Source organism: Schistocerca piceifrons, chromosome 3 (assembly GCF_021461385.2).
Source record: "Schistocerca piceifrons isolate TAMUIC-IGC-003096 chromosome 3, iqSchPice1.1, whole genome shotgun sequence".
NCBI classification, from domain to species: Eukaryota; Metazoa; Arthropoda; class Insecta; order Orthoptera; family Acrididae; genus Schistocerca; species Schistocerca piceifrons.
The window spans coordinates 890,167,126-890,192,054 of record NC_060140.1 but is presented as its reverse complement, the minus strand read 5'-3'; the positions used below and the strand labels follow the sequence as shown (position 1 = coordinate 890,192,054).

General features: G+C 39.2%; 1 protein-coding gene across 2 annotated transcripts in view; it reads right to left on the bottom strand.

Annotated features, from left to right (window-relative positions):
• Window positions 1–5,068: 5,068 nt before the first annotated feature.
• Window positions 5,069–24,929, bottom strand: part of LOC124790061 (beta-alanine-activating enzyme) — a 180,208-nt gene continuing 160,347 nt past the window's right edge. For both annotated transcript variants that reach the window (XM_047257624.1, XM_047257625.1), the window contains exons 12-15: window positions 14,931–15,203; window positions 13,729–13,845; window positions 10,653–10,812; window positions 5,069–5,384 (exon numbers count right to left, since the gene is read on the bottom strand). In XM_047257624.1, coding sequence (XP_047113580.1) covers window positions 5,260–5,384; window positions 10,653–10,812; window positions 13,729–13,845; window positions 14,931–15,203 — 675 coding nt within the window. In that variant the 3' untranslated portion in view covers window positions 5,069–5,259. The remainder of the gene's footprint in view (window positions 5,385–10,652; window positions 10,813–13,728; window positions 13,846–14,930; window positions 15,204–24,929) is intronic.

Below are 24,929 nucleotides of genomic sequence, written 5' to 3'. Positions count from 1 at the left end.
GGTCAGAATGACCCTTTTTGGTTTTTAAGTGCTAGCTGTGTTTTGAAGAATGATTCAAGTGACATTTATTTATTTGGCCTGTACTTTCACTATATTAAAAAACAGTGCATTTTGCTTAATAGATTATCACTTTTACCTTTAATGCCCTTTAGAAGGAAGCTATAATTTTGTTTGTAGTTATGCCATACATTTATCACATGCATTCTCAAGCCTCGGCTACTTTACTCTGTAGTGCAATAACTTACTTTCATTCATATTACTGCCGTATGAAATGACAACAGTTGACTCGGTTCACCATTGTTCATCATTCCCTTGTACGAATCAGTCTTTCAAAGGTGACTGTGAGTTGAAGATTGAAATGAATCAGAAAGAGTATTTACGAGATGAAGAGATTCTTGGAAAGCTACAAAGAGTTATGGACTGTGATTCAGATGGTGGTGTGATGAAGCAAGCTGGGATATTTTTACTTACCCTCTTGTTTTGCCATCTGCCTACTTAAATTCGTTTTTTTTAACTAATTACCATTAACATACATGAGTGAAATCTGTATTTCCATACAAGAGAAAGGTTGGTCCTCAGTTTTAAAGAATATAACACGGGATCTAATTTTGTGCTTAGTTTTATGTATGTACTTGGTTGTCTAATTTAATTTGACTATTCCTAGTTGGTATATTTCATTACAGAGAGAAATCAGTAATTGTTTCATAACTTAAATTCTATTGTTGACATATAAACAAATATAAATTCTGTAATAATTGTGAACATTTGGAAGATGAAATGCTGGTAATCTTAAAGTATTTAGTTGGCTCTATTTGAAAACATGTTGTCAAAGCCAGACCTTAATCAATTCCAAAGTAATTAACAGTTTTGTCAGAAGTATTGTTTACATAAATATATTTGTTAATTTCATGATTAAAACAAATAATTTGGTTTAACCCTTGTAGTTGAAGAAACCGTTCAAAAGAACCAATTTTTTGTGTAGTCAGTTAATTTAATAAGTTAAGTTTTAATTGTAATTTCTGTAAAGTAAACTTTGAACAACTTGTAGTTTCAGCATCTATTATTGTGATGATGTATAAGGGGCAGATTTTTGGTCACGGTTCAGTCAGTCCACGGCCGGGTTTCAGACGAGGAACCTGTGTTGGTTTGAAGGACAACAATGCATCGACTTAACAGTGAAATAAGTGTTACACCAACAGGACGTGTGTAAAAACAATGACAGTGGCTGCTTCCATACGTACCTTTCTATTCTTCAAGAACTGTGAACTTTGTGGTTAGGCTTTTAATGCTCGTAGATGTTCAACAGTAAACTATTGTAGCAGTATGTGGATTTTCCCCTGCTAACTATTAATGAGGCTTATGGGACATTAGAACAATAGTGCACTGGCCATATATATAACTGTATGTTATTGGGGGTTGTGAAAAGTTAAAGTAAAAGACTGTGAAAGGCAACTGTGCATCTGTCTGCTACATTATTTAAAGTAGTCTGTGTTGTACTTCCACAACCCATTTTTCAGCCAGTGTAGCAATGCAGTACATTGATGCCGAGGACAGCACACCAAGAAATAAATAAAGCAGGCAGAACTGTTACAGTGGCAAACTTTTTTCTGACAATTCAGAGGAAGAGTTTTACTGCAGACATTGAGAGAAGATGAATCATCTAATACTAATGACTCTGATTCTTCAGATACAGATAATGGAAGTTTATAGTCTAGTAAGTATATTATTATTGTTGCTGCTAATTTATAATCATCATATTCTTATCTACATATAATGTTACTGTACTTAATTTAGATTTTATGGTGGCTTTCTTACATTTGTTCTATTATTCATGCTCTATAGATCAACAAGAATCAAGTAACAGAAGAGGAGATAAAACTGTTCCTCGGAGTGTAGAACAAGTGACTGCTTCTTCATCGTCTGATGAAAGACATAAAGACGTTGCTCCTGATGGAACAGTCTGGATAAGAGCAGTGCTTAATTCACAAGGTGGGTGTCTTCCTAATCACAATATTTTGAGAGACTTTCCTGGACCTACACCACATGCAAAAAGAAATGTAAGTGATGAACTTGTAGCAAGTGCTTGGCACTTGTTCATAGACAATTATATAATCAAACATATCTTGAAATGTACTGTGATGCACACAGAGTACCAGGAAATGACAGTTGGTCAATGACCAGGGGTCCACCCCCGGTAGCTGAGTGGTCAGCGTGACGGAATGTCAATCCTAAGGGCCCAGGTTTGATTCCTGGCTGGGTCAGAGATTTTCTCCGCTCAGGGACTGGGTGTTGTGTTGTCCTAATCATTGTCATTTCATCCCCATCGACTCGCAAGTCACCGAAGTGGCATCAAATTGAAAGACTTGCACCAAGCGAACGGTCTACCCAACGTGAGGCCGTCGTCACATGACATTATTATTATAATGGCCAGGGAAGAATTAGAAGCATTTATCCTAATTATTTATGTTCATAGTGTGAGTGGTTGCCGAAGTAAAGATCTTCACAGCTTATGGTCAGATTCCTGGGGCCTACCATTCTGTGAGATTACGAGATTCCTGAGGTTCGACAAGAAGTCTTCATGCTCTGTATGATTACAGAATGATAAGTTTGCATTGGTTTCTGCTGTCTGGAACAAATTCACAGAAAACTGTACAATGTGTTACAAACCTGGAAGTGACATAACAATAGACAAGCAGCTCTTCCCAAGTAAAACTAGATGCCTGTTCACACAGTTCATGGCTTCAAAGCCTGACATGTATGGGCGAAAATACTGGTTAGCTGTAGAAGTTGAAAGCAAGTATATACTCAATGGTCTCCCTTATCTTGGTAAGGATGCTGCACGATCCCAAGATGAAAGGGTTTCATATTATGGAGTGATGCCTCTTATGGAACCATTTCTGGGCAAAGGCAGAAATGTCACAACAGACAATTATTTCTTTTCACTCAAACTAGCCAAAAAATTGAAAGAAAAATCAACCTCCCTTGTAGGAACAGTAAACAGAGCATGAAGAGAAATATAACATTATCTGAAGTTATTTAGGGTTGACATAGTAGACAAAATGGCGAGGCAGTATTCAGTCAAGGCTTCCTCAAGAAGATGGCCAGTGCACTCCTTCTATAATATCCTTGATCTAGCAGGAGTAAATGCACATGTAGTATTTAGCATTGTTACTGGGAAGAAGATCAAAAGAAGACATTTTATTCAGCAGCTTGCAGATGAACTATGCTCACTCTGAGTATGTGAAGAGTCACTTTCCTCGTGTGAACACAGACAAGTATGAAAAGAATGAAAATGAAGAAGTGCCGTAAATGTCAAGTTCTCAAATTCTGCAAATGTAATAAATCTATTTCCAAGTGCAGTGTTTATTTATTTATTTTATTTATCCATCTGTTGACAATAAATATTGCATGGATGTTGTCAAGCCATTTCAAAGAAATGGACACAAACAATATATACGTAAAAAAGTACAAAACTAAATAATACAATCAGGTTAATAATAATACAATGAAAGTAACATAGCCTATATACATCCCTGCTTGTTATTTTAAATGCATAGTCTGTTTTTCATAAGGTTTTAGTTCTGTCCTCCCTAAACGGCAAGTCCTTATATGCACAACACTGCTTAAGTATATATTTACATCACACAACAGCTGTCCTTTAAGTATGTAAATGTAATGAATGATTAGGTACATATTGTATTTTCCATTTTGCCTTTATAAATATCATCAGAAAAAATTTATTGGCCTACGTAGTCATTTACACGATAAAAACATTGTTCTACTAGAAATTTTCATATTCTGTTTTAAATTTGTTATCATCTTCTAACTGCCTGATGTTGACTGGCAGTGCATTGTGCAGTTTTGCACCGATATGGCTCACATGCCTTTGTGTACTCGTTCTGTTTGTTCGCTGAGTATGGAGTGCTGCGCTATTACGGGTATTGTAGTTATGAAAGTCAGCATTTGTCTGAAAATCTGCAATGTGGGTCCTGACATACAATACACATTTGTATATGTATAATGATGGTATAGTAAGTATTCTAAGCTTTTTGAATATGGGTTTGCAGTGTTTCTGTGGATGACTGTGAGTTATTATTCGGAAGGCCCTCTTCTGCAACAAAAAAATTTGTTTTAGGCGCCCTGTTGTGGAACCCCAAAATATTATTCCATATGTGGCAAGAGATTGAATGTAAGAAGATGGTTTGTTAAATGTACAAAGGAAACTAAATACAAATGTATAAATTGTGAAAAACAATGAAGTAGCTGAAATTTCTGTGCACATGAAAAGTTCAATTTTTTTATGAATTTAGAAGAAAGAAAAGCCTGTCACTTGCTTGGGTGTTAACAGGTTCAGTGAAATTTGTTTACATGTCAATAAATAATATAATTTGTTTCTGTTTTTTATTTACAACTCTGTATCTGAAATGGCTATAAATCTTGTAAACATTAAAATATAATAAATGCTTAAAATTTTGAAATAATAGTTCAGAAAACATTTTTTAAATGGTAGGGGTCAAAACGACCCCTATGGGTGTTTGAGGGGCAGGCAAAGTCTGGGCATCCGAGTGTTAATCTATCTTAAAGAAGTACAATACAAGGTACTGACAACTAAGTGCTTTGCAATGCATCCAATAAGCAAGCCTACAATTAACACATCTTTAATATATCTTGCTCTGGTATGCAGTAAAGAATTCCAAGAACACTGTTAATTACGTTAACAGTCCTAAATGTGGTATGGAAATATTAACAGATTTATACCATGACACCAGTCTCTGCCATAGCAACATAAGCCCACCAATATGATTCCATGTTCATATAAAAATTCAGTATTTGGTTTCATGGAACCTTATCAGGCTTCAATGAGAAAACGACTGAAATGTTTCACAGACTGTCAAGTAACTGAACAAAAATTATATATTTCCACCATTGGAAATCATTCACTGTGTGTGTTGGAACATTTTTTGTGGGTCTTGATAGGAAGCAATTTCGTATTTTTAAAGTAAGAACTAGAATTTTCAATGAATTCACAATACATAATAGAAATATTTATGATATGCATTAGCTTTTATTTTAGGAATCAATGCTTTTCCTATATTTAAGAACACATATAGTGACAATCATCATAGTAAACTTGCCAACAATACTGAAAATTTCTTCAAAGGTGTTTTACAAAAATTGGAAATATTATCTGCTCAAATTCCATTCCAGAATATTTGGTGAATCATGTGGCACTGACTTCTATGTCTTGAGAGAAAGCCATTATGCATCTGTTAACTTATAACAATACAGATAATCATCTCGAGAGCCGATCACAAGTACTCCACCACATACCACCGGGGATGAAAATAATTCACAACCAATATTTTTTTTGTACAAGAGTTCACCTGAAACAGAACAAACCAATGGGATTCTTCATCTTTATTGTTGAGACATCACAGTGTCACAGTAGTTTTATCAATTTTCCTCTCACTTTGTTTATCACACTATATTCAACATAAAAAAAAGCAAAATACTAACTTCTCATGGGATGGCAAAGAGACAGGAAGTTGAATATAAAGATGAAGAAAAACAACAGACAAATGTTGCTAAAACTTGAGCTTTTAAGATTGATGGTTATTTTTAGTATAAAAAGACAAAACAGAAAAGGTAATTAGGTTTCATAAATAAGCACACTGGACAAAATATTTTCCACCTCCAGAAGACCTCATGCTAATATTGTGTAACATTGCCTCTAGCCCTGAGGATGGCCTCAGCTCAGCTAGGAAGAGTGCCCAAAAGTTCCTCCAAATTAGAATAAAACTGGAAAATTTGCCACACTCATGTTAGTACATAGAAACATTCCACTACTACAGCATACAACCTGATCCATCAAGTAGGATTTGGGCCATGTACCAACAATTTCTGTGTTCTTTATTTACATTTGTTATTTTGTTACTGTCATTCATTCACAAATAAATTATTCATGTAATGTAGAAAGCCTACTTTAACAACCAATTATTCTGATTATTGTAATAATAACTGCTATGAAATTATGCTTTCTAATTCCAATGTAACTCTATAGGTACACCCATATTAAGGTGGATTTCAGTTTTTCCCAAATTTGAAAACAGTTTGAACCTGACTGTACCAATAATTATTTTTTCCCTGTACCAGTTTGTTTGTAATATTTTGTATTTAAGATTTCAGACTGATTGGAAACTAACTGTCCATTTTTATTTATTTTTGAATTCCATGGATCCTTGATGCGAGGATCCATGTATTTCATGAAAATGTACTTTAGCAAACTGGTATACAATAATGTAATAATTTTTGTTTTTGCATATTTTAGAGTCCACTATGACTAATTACTGATCATAAAACAATATAACTAAAATTAGCATAATTAAAGTTATTTCTTCAAAACCATATCTATTACATTATTTATGCTAAAATTACCTTAATGAAGCTATGTGTAGATAAATATTTACATAGAATTCTAAAATAGCACTTTCTGTTGCATGAAATTTATATAGAAAGTTATAGGCATAAAATTTATAAACTTGTATTTTGAGTATGGGGTAGACATCTCATGCAGAGTGTAATGTTTGAGGGCAGCTGGCATTTGAAAGCACAAGGAGTAGGTATGTTTTGGAAACATTTCTGGAAATAATTACTTCCACGACAGTGATAGAAAAAATGCAAGATGAAGATAAATATATTGGAACAGTATTTTATTAATAAAACAAAAGTCTTGTCTGCAACTTGCAGTTAAAGGCTAACAAAAATTGAGGGAAACATTCCACGTGGGAAAAATTATATATAAAAACAAAGATGAGGTGACTTACCGAACGAAAGCGCTGGCAGGTCGATAGACACACAAACAAACACAAGCATACACACAAAGTTCAAGCTTTCGCAACAAACTGTTGCCTCATCAGGAAAGAGGGAAGGAGAGGGAAAGACGAAAGGAAGTGGGTTTTAAGGGAGAGGGTAAGGAGTCATTCCAATCCCGGGAGCGGAAAGACTTATGTCTGCTTGTGTCTGTATGTGTGGATGGGTATGTGTGTGTGTGTGTGAGCGTATACCTGTCCTTTTTTCCCCCTAAGGTAAGTCTTTCCGCTCCCGGGATTGGAATGACTCCTTACCCTCTCCCTTAAAACCCACTTCCTTTCGTCTTTCCCTCTTTCCTGATGAGGCAACAGTTTGTTGCGAAAGCTTGAATTTTGTGTGTATGCTTGTGTTTGTTCTCACACACACACACACACACACACACACACACACTTAAGCAGTTCACAATACCATTACCAGTTTCAGCCAGCCAGCCAACATCTTCTGACTAAATAGATAAAAAGAGGTTACTGATAAGCAATGTATGATCTACAAAATCTGCTGAGGGATTATCTACATACTGATAAAAAGAATGAATTCATATCTAAAAGGTACATGCTGTAAATGGTTTCCATTGCATTGTCAACAATACTGAAAGTACAGTAAGTAGAGATCAAGGTTTTTGTAGGGGGAGTTAAATCTTCACCTTGTCTATATTCATAGAAGAAATATCTACACTAGTAGATTTTACAGCTATGTTAATTAGAGTAGTGTAGTACAACTTTTACACAGTGTTTTTAAAAACTTTAAAAAATTGAAAACACTGTGTAAGTTCCAGCAAAGTGATGTAAAAAAAGATAAAAAAGAATTAGTTGCATTTATGCTCACTTGGTACAATTAGTGTGAAGTGCACACTGGTGTCTAGATAGCACTGGATTTTTCATGATACACAATTGTCAGGGCAAAATTTATTTGTAGCCAGCAAGGTTAGAGAGGATGACACACAGCAGCTGGGAGCAGCAGCTGGACACCAGGCACTAGTGGGATGCAAGGAAGGTGGTACAACAAATCTCAGAGGAAGAGTTCTTCACAAGTGTTGAAATAGGCCTCAGTCGAGAAATAGGCATCTTGTGACTTCACCTGGTTAGAAAAACACCAAAAGCTTACAGAAGAAAACATTGAACCCTGTGATGTCACTTGGTATGGAGGCAGTTTTATTCCTATCCTTTAAGCTAATATGCGCAGCATGAAAAATTTTCACCGTCACTCATCACTATCTCGGTAAGCTTTGGTGCCAAACTCATCCATAGACAGGATGACTAAGTACTCAGGAAGGTAATTATTACACTCTACAAAACATTTTAGTAACTTTTCCAATTTTTTTAGAAAAACATCAAATTGTCAAATTCTATTTCCATAATTTTTTATTAACTCCCTGTTACCTTGTAATTAACGTGATAAGTCTATAACAATTATCGACAATCCATAATAGTTGGCAGTTCTGCCTTTACACATCTTGAAATTGAAATACTGAATGATAATACACATCTGGACCTCCAGTTCATGTAGAACAATTTAACCATTTCAATTTTCTTGCCACAGCAGTAGAATGAGTGTCATCATACTAATCAGTTTCATAGCTTGTTTATTCATTATAAGTACAGAAAAACTGTGATGCAACATTTTCCAGCATGAGATGCAGAACAAGGTAATGTGGGATGATATGAAATCATGAAGTGGTAGCCTCTAGAATGATCTTGCAGAGGAATACTTCCACTGAGATCAAGGCACTGTTTCAAAAATGTGAGGGAACACCCCCTCCTGACAGAGTAGACTTGACCAGAGAGGCAACCCAGGGATGGGCAACAAATCTGTGCTAACCTTTAAAATTTATTTTAAAACATGGCTCCATAAGGAACATGGCTACAAATATTATATTGTTTTTGCCTTCAGCAGAGATAGATAATGAATGAAGAGGCAGCCAAATAAAGAAAATAAAATGTAAGAAAAATTTTCTCACTCGGCAAAAGATAAGGGGAGGCAGTTAGTAAAGAGTGCCAACCTGGTCTCTGGGCTTCCTGAGGCAAACTGCCCATACAACATGCACCAATGACAGCTCACTACTTCACTATCATTCAACAGTGGCATTACAAATCAAAATATAATTTAGCTGTTAACTACAGATAGAGAAGAGGTTTAATGGAAGAATTGACTCAGTAATGTTTACACACTGCAATATTTTTGGTTGTAGCATGGATGTTATTTATTGCTGTCAAAATTTCTTAAGTAACTCCTGATAATGAAGTTAATCACGTAAACATTCCTTGTCAGTGGTGAGTTGTTACAAGTCTGTAATAGAATGATGAGCCCTGACACCAAAAAAACTGATTCACATAAATACAATGGTTGTTCAATAAATAATGCCCCAAATTTTTACAGCCATTAATATATTAAATCATCTTTTCTGGTACTTAAAAACTGAAGTTTCTTCTGCATGTGAGCTAAGTTTTGAACACTGCTGATAAATAGCACAGCCATAGTGAACCATCACAATGGTGTCTACACAAGACATTCATTACAAGCAATGTGCTGTAACTGAATTGTTGGTTGTAGAAAAAGAAACAACAGTGAACATCCACAAATCTTTGTATTCATTGTATGGTAATGATGCAGTTAATAGGAGTACTGCTGGGTGACGAGTAAAGTGAGTCAAAGTGCCATGAAGTGCAGAAACTGAGTTCCATGACTGACCAATTTTGGGATGATTCTGTCACAGCCACTGCTTCCAACATAGTGAGTCATGCAGATGCCATTTATTCATGCAGACTTGTGCATTACAACTTGACAATAGGCTTTACAGATATAAGTGAGCATTGTAACTGCATGTGCAATGACTGAGACTCTTGGATATTAAAAACTTTGCTCAAGATGTGTTCCACGAAAGTTCACAACAAACCACAAGAGTCAAAGAAAAGTCATTTAATCTTAGGTGTTGGAACAGTTTGAGGCCAATCAAGTGATCTTTGTTCATGGATTCTTAGAGGTAATAAAACCTAGGTGCATCACTTGGAGCCAGAAACAAAACCAGTCACTGGACAGGCACCACCCAGAAACACCAACAAAGAAGAAATTCAGAGCAGCTCCCTCTAATGGAAATGTCTTGACGATATTCTGAGATAGTCATGGTGTCATTCTTGTGGGCATGTTGCCAGAATGGTCAACCCTTAATTCAGAAGCATATTTTAAGACTGTAAACAAACTCAAGAACCAGTTCTAAACAGTTCGGTCTGACAAGAGTCTAAAAGAAATCTTCCTATAACACAACGTGTATGCTGACACATAAGTCTTAAAACCTGGGAACATGCTGCCAAATTGGGTTGGACACCATTGACCTCATCCATTCTACAGCTCAGACTGAACACCCTTTAACTTCCATTTGTTTTGGCAACTGATGGATTATCTATGTGGGACATTCTTTGAAAATGATGAGAGTGTAATTCAAACAGTGAAAACATGGTTATGAGCACAGGACATTAGCCTTTACCAAAAGGGAAGTCATGCCCTTACACAATGCTGTGTAAGACGATAGAACGAGATGAAGATTAAGCAAAAAAACAGTTGGCTACATGTAAAAGAAATGTTGATGCATATTGTCACCATATTCTAATAATAAACATGTTCTGAGAAAAATTTGTGGGGTGTGATTCACTGACTTATTCTCCAACACAGAACAGATACATTGCTACAGTTGGTTCTAATTAAGACAAAAGAACATGTATTAATGCCTAATTATTGCTAGTAAGTTTAATTCATCAAGGCAATATATATTATGATGTTTGACAAACCTGATTTTGCATGAAGGATGCATAGGGCACCAGAAGTAGAAGCTGCAGCAACAAAATCTACTTCGCTGTTGACCGTACTAAAAGGAAAGGGTGTTGCATAAACGGGTGAATCCAGTTTAGTTGTCCACAACAACTGTCCATTTGTACCCAAGCAGTACACCTGTAAAATAGCACAACAGGTAAAACTAAGGAATATTTATTTTCGTGATATTAGATCATTGCATGAAGTGTCATAAAGATTTTATCTTCTCTGGGTTACAACTGTCATAGATATGAACTCTTGCTCACACTCTACAACTAACAGTTACTGTTTAAAAAGTACAAGTCATAAGCTGGGTGACAAACAAATAATGCAATGTATAATTAAACATACAAGCTGGAATCTGATATTATTTAATTCAATACTCTTAGTGATTTGGAAGCAATAATGTAGTCTGCCAACAGCCTGATAATCTCATCATGAGCCATTGTAAATGTCTTTTTCATGAATTCAGCATAAAGAGATATCTGTTTATTTTTTGTAGAATACAGTGTAAAGTAACAGTTCATACGTTAAACTCTATGATCACAACCAGTGATGGGGTAGTGAAGCAATATAACAGTTGCCCTCTTTATCTCTCTGCCAAATGAATTTAATGCAGATATTACACTGCATCTCACATTCCCTACAAGAGGTTATTCTGTGATTACTGTACGAGGAACATCTCTCTGACTGCACCCCATCCCACCACTGGCACTGGTCAGCGAGCAGATGATTCTGGATGAAACCCTGTGGTCAGGGTGGTTATCAAAACTGCCTAAAGATCTCCAGGTTCATCTCCTCCCCCCACCCTAAAATCCATCGGTTCACGTCTGTGGACGGCTGACCAGGTCTATTTGCTCACACATCACTGCCACCAGCAGGAGCTCACGCAACAGGTTGGCACTCCTGCACCAGTAGTTCGCCGGGCCACAGGCAGGGGCAGCCCACACACTGCCCCCCAGACTGTTGCGCCACCTGGCACCCAGCGCACACACACTCTGCCCACTGAGCTGCTGCATATCGCACCTGCGCTGACCGCCCTGGCGTACGAACCTGAAGACATCGATGACGATCGGCCGCCTCCTCTCCAAACATACCCTCACTGTTGGTACCACACCGTATACGGCGATGATGAAAAAAAGTGCCACTCCCCATGCAATCATCCGAAAAGCCAATCATCTGATAAGCACCAACCCATGCTACATTCCATCCATGCCTCTGCCCCGTCGAACGGCCACCTTTACATCACAGACTATTCTTCGAGTCACATCTTCCTCATGGACACCAGTGCTGACATCTCAATCATACCTAAATAGATGGTCACACACCCCCTCACATGCACACGCTCTCTCCTGCGAGCCATGAACTCATCTAAAATCCAGACATGTGGACCCGTCGAGCTTCAACTCTATCTCTCTAACGGCCTCTCCCTCCCATGGATCTTCCACGTGGTGAACATCAAAGAAGTGATCCTGGGAATCGACTTCTTATCACACCACCAACTGTCTCCAAAGTTCGTTCGAGGTTCTCTGTTTCATCACACCTCTAACTCTCACATCCTGTGTGACCGTGCTCCGACATCTGTTCTGAGTATGAATGCCGTTAACTGTGTACTGCATCAGTGCGCGGCTCTTGCAAGCATGACTTGTGCAACTGTGAATCGCGACCTGGCAAGAAGTACCAAGACATGCACCCACTGCTGTGAGAAAGCCGTTTTGAAATATCGCATTGCACGCACCGAGGACGAGCTTGCTGCAATAACCGCCCGCATTAATTCACACCACTCGGCAGTGCCGACACCCGAGCCTTCACCCGCCACACCTGGCCGCTCCGCCGACAACAGCACACAGGTTAGCAATATCACAACTATCTCATGAGACTCCAGTCTCAACCACACAGTGTTACACACGGCTCCACTGTCCCCACCAAGTGTGTTCCACTCAAAGGTCGTCGATCGTTCTGACCTCACGTCCCTACAGAATCAGGATGAAGACAAACAGCAACTTTTCAACAGCATCTCCATTTTGCTATCTTTCACAAAAGCAAAATTTGCTGGCGTCTGAGAGGAGGTCTGGTGCAACTCCTCCACTGGCACCCTCCAACTCCTCATTCCCACCCCCCTCTGCCATTCAGTGGTTGAGCACAGTACATTCCTTGTATACCCCGGAATTAAGTCATTGACACACCTTGTGACCGAACTATTTGTGTCACAAAACATGAAGTGCGGCTGTCAGACCTGGGCCCAGAACTGCATCACCTGCCAGCACAACAAAGTCATGGGTAGAGGCCATACCTCTCACCAACATAACCGTCAAAACCATGGATAAGGCTTTTGTTTCTTCCTGGATTTCCCACTTCGACTGCCCCACTACCATCACCACTGAGCACGGCCGGCAGTTTGAATCAGCAGTCTTCGCCCAACTCTGCCAGCTGTACAGTATCAACAAATGTCGCATGACTGCCTACCACCCCCTAAGCAAACGGTCACGACAGTTATCCTGTAGATAACCACAGCATTTATGAAAAGACTCTGTAACATCAGTATAATCTTATTGTGAAATTGTTTTTGTAATGCCATTCAGCCTAAAGGTGAGGTATTCCCTCGAAACATGTAGCAAAATAAATAAATAAAACAATAGTTAACAAAGTTTGTGACTGGTAGTGGTAATTTAAAAAACCTTTACATATTTGGTATAAGAAGATGGTCACGTGGGTGGAACTACTGGCAATAATACTCATATAACTTGCCATCTGGCAGAGTGCAAGCACTTCAGACTGTGCTGTGATTCACTGACAATTACTGCTATCACCATGCTTCACTATATCTGTCCATAAGGTTTAGGTTGGCTATCTATCTCATTTACGTCATCAAGGTATGGGCTAGGTCGCAAGCAATTAATGTATTTTGTGCGGTTTTGTTAGAATGACAAGTGTGACAATACACAGCGGTTCCATTGCACCTGAATATTATTGGCATTATGAGTCCATAAGACCCTGCAGAGTAAATAAATGAGCTTCAGCTAACTTTAACAGTAATTCCTTACAATTCATTACCTTGTGATCATGACAACCAAACAGCAAACATAAACCACTGTTATCTTCAGGCATGCAAGCAGATTCAAAGAAGCAGAGGGATGAGAAGACATTTCCACCAGCTTGAAATGTCCACAGCTGTAACAGAAGGAAATTCTTCAGGGACACTAGAAGAAATCGAGAAGAATTGAAATATTCATTACTAACAGAGAAAAAAAACCAATGAAAAGTATTAGCAGGACAACGCTGCCATCTTCAAAAATCATGATGTGGGTCAACTGGTTTCATCATAATACAACATCATAAAAAACGCACTGTGACCTACGTGAGAACCACATCAAAACATTGTTAAGTTTCTTGAACATTATCCAGAAATATGATTTAAGCACAAATAGATACATAATAAACCAGCCAGGTGAGTCAAAAGGAACGACTGTTCTTACAGAGACCCTTTGCTCCTGAACAGACTCATTCCAAGGTTATTTATTTTGCTGGTGGTTTAAAAAATTGTAAAAGAACTTTCTTCTACAGTTTAAAATTATACACATATCTTCAGCTAGGATATTTAACATTGAAATTGTTTGTTGTTATTTTTTGTATATATAATGACATAGTAATTTGTAAAGTTAATAGGTTAGGTTGTCCTGCTCCATAGCTGAGTGGTCAGCAGAGTAGAATGCCATGTGAGGGGTCTGGGTTCAATTTCCAGCCAGGTGGGAAATTTTCTCCACTCGGGAACAAGGTGTTGTGTTGTCTTCATCATAATGTCTTCCCCATCAACACTGAAGTTGCCGAAATGGCACTGACTAAAAAGACTTGCACCAGGCGAAAAAAAAAGGTCATAGAAACAGAAAGTACTTCGTCAATTATTATGTCAACTGGAGCCCACAAAGTCAAAATTGCAGCCTCAAGAACCTACCCCTAGATGTACTGCACCCAACAATGAGAAAATGAAGATAAATAAAAAATTTTTTTTGTATATCTTACACCTCTCGAAGCTTCTGAAACTAATGAAGGGACTGAAAATTTACTGGTGATGTGTGGGAGGGTAAGAGTACAAGGTTCAGATCGTACTAGATAACAAAAAAGCGAGCCACTCAATGTCAGATAGAGTTGCATCTTTACCCATATATTAGGCAAAACTGCAGGGCAATAAGATATTAAACTAATACAACATTTTTATATGTTTATTAAATAATAAACACTGTCTTGTTAATACTAACCTCATCACCTTTTGATGCACCATAACAGTGCACTATCCCAAGCACTTCTGCAACTACAACAACAGAGTAATCTGGCTGATGAAAGGTGACAGGTGATGAGAATATAGGTGCAGAGAGGTGACGCTGCCAAACAACTTGTCCAGATGTTTCTTCTACTGCAGCTATGGTACCATCAAGTGTTCCAGCAAAAATCAATCCTATGTGAGAATTGACACATGGTGAGCCACAAATGCCACCTCTACTCAGTTCACAAGACCACAAAGAAGTTCCATCCTGTAAAATGCATTACAATTTGTTTTAAGTTTAAATGGGGAAAAGCTTTCACTAAACTTGAAAACATTTGTATCATCTAGATAACAACAGCAAACAACATTAGGATATTACAAGATGTGGTGTTTATGAGAAAGATGCCTTCTGCACACACTGGATGGCAACCACTTCAAAATCACTATGTACAAGGATTCCCACAGTGTATACAAGTTTAAAACAAAATGTTAAAATGGAAGGCAAGGTTCTGGAATCAAGTCCCAGTCTAGCAAATATTTTGATCTGCCATGAATTTTTGAGATAGTTGCAACTTTGCTGGAAGGTCCATTATTATTTGGCTCACTCCTAGCACATTCAATACCATTTTCAAAATGAGAGTTATCTTGTGAACTTGTTTCCAGTATTATTTAAAAAATAAGAAATTATTCTGGCTCTTCTTTCTTTTTTGCAGGTTAGAAGGTAGTATAATGAGAGAATAAGAGCAAAAGAGACCTCTGACAACTGAAACAGTCGGATTGTCGAATAGTTTTTCTTCTGTGAGCGTAACAAGAAATTGACTGAAGTTTCCACTGCCAAACACCACATAATGGCTAGTTAAGTGTGTATCCAGTTGCAGATCATGAAACATATGCAGTTGGCAAACTGGTGGAGGACATGTGGGATCTGTCCCATACATCCACCTGTCATTTCCTAATTCAGACCTGTAATACCACGGTAGCTTGTAAGAACCATATCACATACCAGCTCATATTCAGAGATTCCTGTGATCATGACTCAGAACCAATTGTCCACTTGGATGAATAGGTTTGTTTTCTGATATCTTTGTGATGTACGAATGTAGTCTTTTGTTTTGCCCCTGTACTATAAAATCTTTGGAAATATCCTGAGCCATCTGTAACTATTATTGTATTCTGGTGAACTGCTGTCTTGCTAAATTCAACAAACTTCCTATGGAGGCAAATTGTGGGTGCTCATTTAATTGCTCCATCTGCAGCAACAGGCACAATTTTTTTATGAGTAGTCAGATCTACTGTATATGAGGGATAGTCATAAGGTTTTACTTATCATCTCAAAGAATAATTTTGCAAACTTATTTCATGATCACAGGAATTTCTGCATAGTGCTTACAGTGAGCTGGTATCTGATATGGGACTTATATGTTACCCCGCCCTTGCTCTAACATATGGTGACAGAGGCCTGAATTATGAAATGACAGGTGGATACATCGGATGGGTTCCACATGTCCTCCACCAGTTTCCCAAGTTGCCGAAGTGGCATCCAATTGACTCTTGCACCAGGCCATTGAGCCACATGAAATAATAATAATAATAATAATAATAATAATAAATAATAATATTATTATTATTATTATTATTATTATTATAGTGTCTATATAAAGTCATGTACTTATTTTTTTGTTTGCAGATAAGAATTTCAGTTTGAATCTGCAAGCAAACAAAATAAATATGCAATGTTATTTTTTTGAGGTTATTTTAGGACAATTCCTCATATAGTCTCAGAACTATGTACACAGTTCATAAGAAATAAATTGTCTGCTACACACACCAGTGGGACAAGTACTAAATTCACTAACTCGGACACAAAGTACTGAACAAGAATGGTACCTTTATTAAGAAGGCTATTGCAAGGCCAATGTCTGATGAGTTCGGTATTCATCTGGAGAACAAGATGCCAGTGGGGAGCATGTGGTGAGAACAACACAAACAAAAGATTCATGTTAGAGGTGCTATTTATGTACTTCTTGTAAACCAAATGAAGGGCCATTTTTGGTGAAAATGTTAATGCAATTGTACAGGAACTGTTTCCAGAAAGAGATTGCATCATCCAAGATGGAATGCCCTCATTTATATGGCAGCTAACGTCCTAGATTGGTTTTGTGAGTGTAGGGATACACCTTATCTGGGCCTCCAAAATCTCAGAATTTGAGGTATGCATTGCCTAAATGGCCCACTGCCTTTCACCAGATGCTCTCAGAATTGGAACAGTTTATTCAAAGAAAGACTATAAATATCATCCAATATCGGTACGTCAGACCTGGTGGTCTAGCAGTAGAGCGCATGCATGGAGACGAGAGGTCATGGGATTGAATTCCAATCAGAACAGGGATTTTTCAGTTTTTGTGTCAACCTAGTCCTCACCTCTCAATGATGTGAGAAGTTGTCAGAAGGAACCCGTGGTTTGAATTCCATGTTAAACTGTAGATCCCATTTCCTGGTTGGAAAACTTTTGTAGCCTAGAGGCATACAACCTGCCAAAGTGGTGTCCAATTGGAGTCTTGCACCAAACCATTGAGCCACATGAAATAATAATAATAATAATAATTCTTATTATTATTATATACCATATTAACAACGTAAGGAAAAGATAGATTGCTTCTTACCAATAAAGATGACATGTTAAGTTGCAGACAGTCCACAGCCTTATTTTTGCCAAATTCTTTTAATACCTCTGACATAGGTCATTCTTATTCGCTCCTGACTACATAGCACCATTTCACTGATTTACTGATTTCAGAAAGCATCATTTAGAGTTTATTTTTCTCTTGTTGAATTTCTACTGACACTTCTTCGATTCACTTCAAATGCTCCTCCAAGATGTGCTGCTTGCCTGCCTTTGACAGCAGAATGACAATGCTCACCAAATCAAGTAACAGGTTGCTTCTTAAGATTTCCTGTGAGCTTTCAGAAGAACCTCAGCAGCTACATGAAAATTCTGGAAACTTAGCATATTTTAAACATATTCAACAGGTTGTGTTGTGCCCAATCAGTTTTGTTGAACTCGGCAGCCTACTTTCTATGATGAGATGAGGTCATTAGAGTGGAGATCTTAACTGACTTTACACAGAGTAATATCAGTTGAGCAATGACAGCAATCGGACAAGTAAATGTAAAAGAAAGGCTTTGGTGCAGCGCTGAAATATGTAATCTTTATTCAAAATTAATAGATCTTCTGAAGTAGAAGGGATTTTCAACTACTTTACTCTTAGAGAACATTCGATTTGAGCTCCAATCAGCACTGTCCAATGATATGTCCACTAAGGGGCAAACACATGGTAGCTGATCAGTAACTTTGACAAGAGTCTCCTGATTAAAAGTACCACGAGGAGGTAAGGAAATGAAAGGGGTACATACTGTCATAGCAACTACCTTTAAATTGATGGTACAAAAAGTAGGTGAGGCATTGGATGTGTTATTTAAAATCATAGCCATCCTTATGTTCACCCCACTATCTCTAATGCATCCTTTTGGTGGGGAATGTGGCCTCTCAAAATGTGAATGCCAAGAGGTTAATACGGTTTTTCCATTAACAGACACAGGATGGTCTACTTTGCACAAAGACTTACGTTTTTTCAGATGCATCTGGAACCCATTCAGTACCAATGGACAGGGGAGACACTTAAATAGCATAATTTCTGTTTTGCTAAAGACAGCTCTTACAGTCACTTTTGTACTACTCAAGGCTTTTATGATTATTTTAAGCAACACTTTAGCAGCAGACAAATACTCTGCTGCCTAGTAGGTCATTTATACACGGTGAGTCAAAATTATGTGAACAATCTTAGTTTTGTGTCATTTTCTATTCCAGGTTGTTGGTACCCACGGCTGACAAATTCACACTGGAGCAGAGAAGAGTGGTTGCAAGCTTGGAAGTTGTGCAGTCGACAACAGAAGTGCATTGAAGGTTTGCAGAATGATTTCCAGCAGACAGCCACCAAATCATTAAACAATTTATCATATTACTAGAAGTTTGTGGCAACTTGATCAGTAGCAAAGAATTAAAATAGAAATGAGATGCTCCTGAACTGGCAGAAGTGAAGTCAACATTGCTACAGTGCAGGAGGCCATACTACAGAGTCTATCAAAATTGTTGAGACACTGCAGTCTGGAAACAGGGAATCCACAGCGGACAGTGAACTAAATCTAATCAAGGACCTTGGCATGCAACCGTATCACCTAAAAATCATTCAAGGTTTGATTACTCGGCAGAAACAGATAAAATGCTGTGAGGTTCTGATAGAATGTCATGGATGCAGCCAGGCATTGTTAGACATATGATTTTCTGTGATGAAGTTACTTTTCATACCAGTGGTCACATTAATCATCATTATGCAATTTTCTGGGGTACTGAAACTCCACATATCGTTCATGAGCATGAATGTGATTATGGGGTGTTCCGTGACTCTACTGGTGTAGTTGGCCTATTTTCATTTACAACCTCAATGGTGAATGCACTTGGCTACTTGCAAATGCCAAAATAGTTTGCCATTGATAACATGCCCCCCCTCCTGCCCCATCTACAACTTAGATGAGAAGGGTATTTCCAACATGATGGTGCACTGCCCCATTTTGCTAGTTCCATTCATGCTTATCTTGATCAGACATTCCCAAACCATTGGATGGTCATGATGGACCATTTTTATGGCCTCCTCTATCTCTGGATCTCACACTCTGTGAGCTCTCATTATTGGGTGTGATAAAGGAGGACATGTATAGCACAATAATAAGAGAACTCATAGAATTCTAGGACATGATACAAAGTGTGATATCCAACATTTCCCCAGCAAGGTGTGTTCCATCACTAAATTGTACTGTTGAATGCTGGTCTGAGTGCATTAATCATGCTGGTGGTCAGGTTGCGACTCTGTATAACGAAAACCCTGAGTGAATGCTTTCTTTCAAATAATGTTCACTAATTTTGACTCATCCTGTATTTTGTATGTTTCAATATATTTTTTCTTCTGTAGAAACAGAAACAACCCCTAGATGGGGAAAAGGGAACACAATGGGTTATCTTTAAGTTATTAGTGACATGTTATTCTTTGAGGTAGACTTCCTGCTTCAGTTCTCGAATTTTGCTGTTCTGAAATCAGAGGGCTTCTTAGCGAACTGTAATTCATATGTATGTATAATGTGAGGCATCTGCATGTAAATGTCTGCCTTTGGAATCATTTTTATAGGGTTAAAATAAAACTTACGCAAAGGTGGGAAGAGGAGGGGGAATTTCATCAATATGTAAGTAAGTTTTACTGGTCTCGGTATAACTTACTTCATGCTAGTATGTTATGGACAAACATTTGACACTTCAAACAGCCCACAATGGTACATAATAGAAGAACAGACATTTCGGTGAATAAACTCAACTTCTTTACATTTAATCAGAACCTATGATCCACTGAAATTCAGTGTGTCATATAACTCCATAATAATTGGACATTTCACCAATTTATCACTCCTCCAGAAGGATGTTTGCTGTATGGAACCAGCTGTTTCCACAAGGAAGCTCCTGGTCCAAGGCCGTTTTACTCATTTCAAATATCCCACTTTGCCATTTACAACCATGTGTGTATGAAGAAGAGGAACACACCCTCAGATGCCACCTAAGACTATAGTGAACATAAAACTGTGTTTTCTTACAGTACACGTTTACTAAAGACTCCTTAGAAGCTCATATCAATCATGTTTCCTTTATGGGATGAGTGTTAGTACACTCTGTTAACCAACGAAAGTCTAAGAGTTTTAAAATTTTTGATTTTATAGAACACATGGATGTTCCACCACAAATGAAGAAAATAGTAGACCAACCAAGAAAAGCTTCACATACACAGATAAGCCTAACAGAACTGAGGCAGTGCGAGTGCTCTATGGAGTGTTTCACTTCAACACTAAATATATCATCTTGATTACATAATAAATGATTAATGGAAAATCTCATATAAGATGTGAAACAAATACTAACAAAGAGATAGAGGGGCTGGCCAGTACTTACCTCAGCTTCGAGTATAGAAATCTGCTCCTTGGTCATGAGCTATTTGACAGCCGCTATGTGAACATCCTCATCACTGGAAAATCTGTGATTGCAGTGAATCTGTTCCTCGATTGCTTGGATGTTATCTGTGGTCGGTGTTGATCACTTTCCTTGTTTATCAGAATCACCTGTGTTTGTGTGGCCTTGGTCAATCTGTAGGCAATGTTTCACTATGGTTGGACACAACATTGCATTTGGTCCATATACCATCAGAATGTCATGGTTAATCTGTGTGTCATTTAGATGTTTTGCCCAAAAGAATAGTACCGTCCCATGTACTTCAAATTTGAAATACTTTTCGTGTTGCCATGCCATTTCATTCCCACACTGTGGTGCACATGATATCTGTAGTGCAGCAGAACTGTGTCTGCAGGAAATCCGGGACGTGTACTCTCTTCCAATAATGTGCCGTTCTTGTTGTGCAATAGTCTTCAAGTGAGACAAAATGTGTAACGTACTTCATGAAATTTCCTCGTAGACAATTTTAGCTCCATCAACCAGAAAACAGTTACAACATGTACACAGGGTGTTACTGCATTGAAGGTGTGCACAAGTTGGATTTTAGATAACACTCACATCATTTGATATTATTGTTAATATATGTATGATTTGTTCTATTAAGATACACTTTAACAAGATGGATTTATTATGTAATCAAATACTAACAAAGAGATAGAGGGGCTGGCCAGTACTTACCTCAGCTCAGTACAGCCGATAGATACACATAAAACAGAACTGAAAATTTACATTCCTAGCTTTCGGAACTTTGTTCCTTCATCAGGGAGGAGAGAGGGGAAAAAAGGGAAGAAGGGAAAGTGGATTCAGTTACTCACAACCCAGGTTATGAAGCAACAGGGAAAGGTAAACAGGGAGGGTAGCAAGGATGGAGGCATGGTTGTCAGAGGGAAGCCAAAGATATTCTACTGTAAGTACTGTGCCAGCTTCAAACCAAAGAGGATGCATACAGAAGTAAAGTATAAAGATAAACACAACTATGTAGGATGAAAAGATGCGTGAATGGCTAAAGAGGAAAGGGAAAGAGGAGAAGACTGAAGAGTGAATGGGAGTGAGGTTCTTTAACGTAGGTTCAGTCCAGGGGGATGGCGGGATGAAAGGATGTGTTGGAGTGCAAGTTCCCATCTCCGCAGTTCAGAGGGACTGGTGTTGGGTGGGAGAAGCCAAATGGCACATACGGTGTAGCAGGTTCCTAGGTCCCTAGAATTATGCTGGAGGGCATGCTCCGCTACTGGGTATTGGGCATCTCCTAGGCGGACAGTTCGTCTGTGTCCGTTCATTCGCTCAGCCAGTTTGGTTGTTGTCATGCCGATGTAAAAGGCTGTGCAGTGCAGGCACGTCAGTTGATAAATGACATGTGTAGTTTCACACGTAGCCCTGCCTTGAATTGTGTATGTTTTACCAGTAGCGGGGCTGGAGTAGGTGGTTGTGGGCGGATGCATGGGGCAGGTTTTGCAGCGGGGTCGGTTACAGGGGTAGGAACCGCTGGGTAGAGAAGGTAGTCTGGGAATATTGTAGGGTTTAACAAGGATGTTACGGAGGTTAGGGGGGCGACGAAAGGCAACTCTGGGTGGTGTGGGGAGAATTTTGTCAAGGGATGATCTCATTTCAGGGGTTGACTTGAGAAAGTCATATCCCTGGCGGAGTAATTTGTTGATGTTTTCGAGGCCAGGATAATACTGGGTGACAAGGGGGATGCTTCTGTGTGGTCTGGGGGTAGGAACATTGTTGTTGGACGGGGAGGAATGTATTGCTCGGGAAATCTGTTTGTGGACAAGGTCTGCAGGATAGTTGCGGGAGAGGAAAGCACTGGTCAGGTTATTGGTGTAGTTGTTGAGGGATTCGTCACTGGAGCAGATACGTTTGCCACGAATACCTAGGCTGTAGGGAAGGGAGCGTTTGATGTGGAAAGGATGGCAGCTATCAAAGTGAAGGTACTGTTGTTTGTTTGTGGGTTTGATATGGACTGAGGTGTGGATGTGAGCTTCAACAAGATGAAGGTCAACATCCAGGAAGGTGGCTTGGGTTTTGGAGAAGGACCAGGTGAAATTCAGATTCGAAAAGGAGTTGAGGTTATGGAGGAAATTAAGGAGTGTTTCTTCACCATGAGTCCAGACCACAAAGATGTCATCTATAAACCTATACCAGGCCAGGGGAAGCAGCTGTTGGGTCTTCAGGAAAGCCTCCTCCATGCGGCCCATGAAGAGGTTGGCATAGGAGGGAGCCATCCTGGTTCCCATGGCCGTTCCCCTGATTTGTTTGTAGGTCTGGCCTTCAAAAGTGAAGTAATTATGGGTGAGGATGAAGTTGGTAAGTGTGATAAGGAACGAGGTTTTTGGAAGATCTTCGGGTGGGCGTTGGGAGAGGTAGTGCTCAAGGGCAGAGAGACCATGGGTATGTGGGATGTTTGTGTAAAGGGATGTAGCATCTATGGTGACAAGAAAGGTTTCAGGTGGGAGAGGAGTGGGAATGGATTTGAGGCGTTCTAGGAAGTGGTTTGTGTCTTTGATGTAGGATGGGAGTCTGCGGGTGATAGGTTGTAGGTGCTGGTCTACCAGAGCTGAGATACGTTCGGTTGGGGATTTGAAGCCTGCTACAATGGGACGGCCAGGATGGTTCTCTTTGTGGATTTTGGGTAATAGGTAGAAGGTAGGGGTACGTGGCTCAGGTGGAGTGAGTAAGTCTATGGAAGCCGTTGTGAGGCCTTGTGAGGGACCTTGGATTTTTAGGATTTTTTGCAGCTCAGTCTGGATGGAGGGAATGGGATCCTGGGTAACAGCTTTGTAGTTGAGGTGTCAGAGAGTTGACGCAGTCCTTCTGCCACATACTCCACACGGTCAAGTACGACAGTTGTGGAGCCTTTATCCGCCGGGAGGATGACAATAGAGTGGTCTATTTTCAGCTCTTTAATGGCACGGGATTCAGCTGGGGTGATGTTGGGGGTTGTCGGGATGTTCTTCAAGAAGGACTGGGAGGCAACACTGGATGTGAGGAATTCCTGATATGTCTGCAAGGGATGGTTTTGGGGGAGGGGAGGAGGATCCCTTTGAGAAGGCAGTCGAAACTGTTCTAGACAGGGTTCAACACTGGGTCTAGTGCTTGGGGGCTGTGTTTGGGTAGTGAAGTGATATTTCCAGTTGAGGTTCCGGGTGAATGAGAGGAGATCTTTAACCAGGGCAGTGTGGTTGAATTTAGGTGTGGGGCTAAAGGTTAAGCCTTTTGATAGAACAGATGTCTCTGGAGGAGAGAGGGATCTGGATGAGAGGTTTAGGACTGAATTGGGACTGGTGATATGTGGCATTTGACTGTGGTTATAGTTGAGATTTGGTCTGTGTGGGGTATGTGCTGGGATGGGGAGATTGAGTAGGGTGGCTAGGCTAGGTTTGTTGGCTATGAGGGGGGTTTGTTGAAGGTTCTGTTGTGGTTGGTGTTTGTGAGGGATAGGGAGAGGGACCCCACTTCTTAGGTGTTGCACTAGCACTGTGGATAGTTTTTTCAGGTGTTGTGTGGCATGGAACTCAAGTTTGCAGCTGGCTTCTAGGATGATGTTCCTCAGTGTGTTCTCCAAGCAAGGGTTTGAGAGGTGGAGGACTTTGAAGAGAGATAGGAGCTGTTGGGAGTGGTGGTTACATGAAGTAGTGTAGAGATTCAGGACAAGTTGGGTAAGGGCTAAGGATTGAAGGTTCTGGAAGTCCAGGAGAGGCTGGTGGAAGGAGGAATTGCACCCAGAGATGGGAACTTTTAAGGTAAGCCCTTTAGGGGTAATTCCAAAGGTTAAGCAGGACTGGAGGAAAAATATGTGGGATTGCAGTTTGGCTACAGTGAATGCATGTTTCCGGAATGAATGTAAATAATGTGGTATAGGATTAGGGTACATAGTGGGTAACTGGT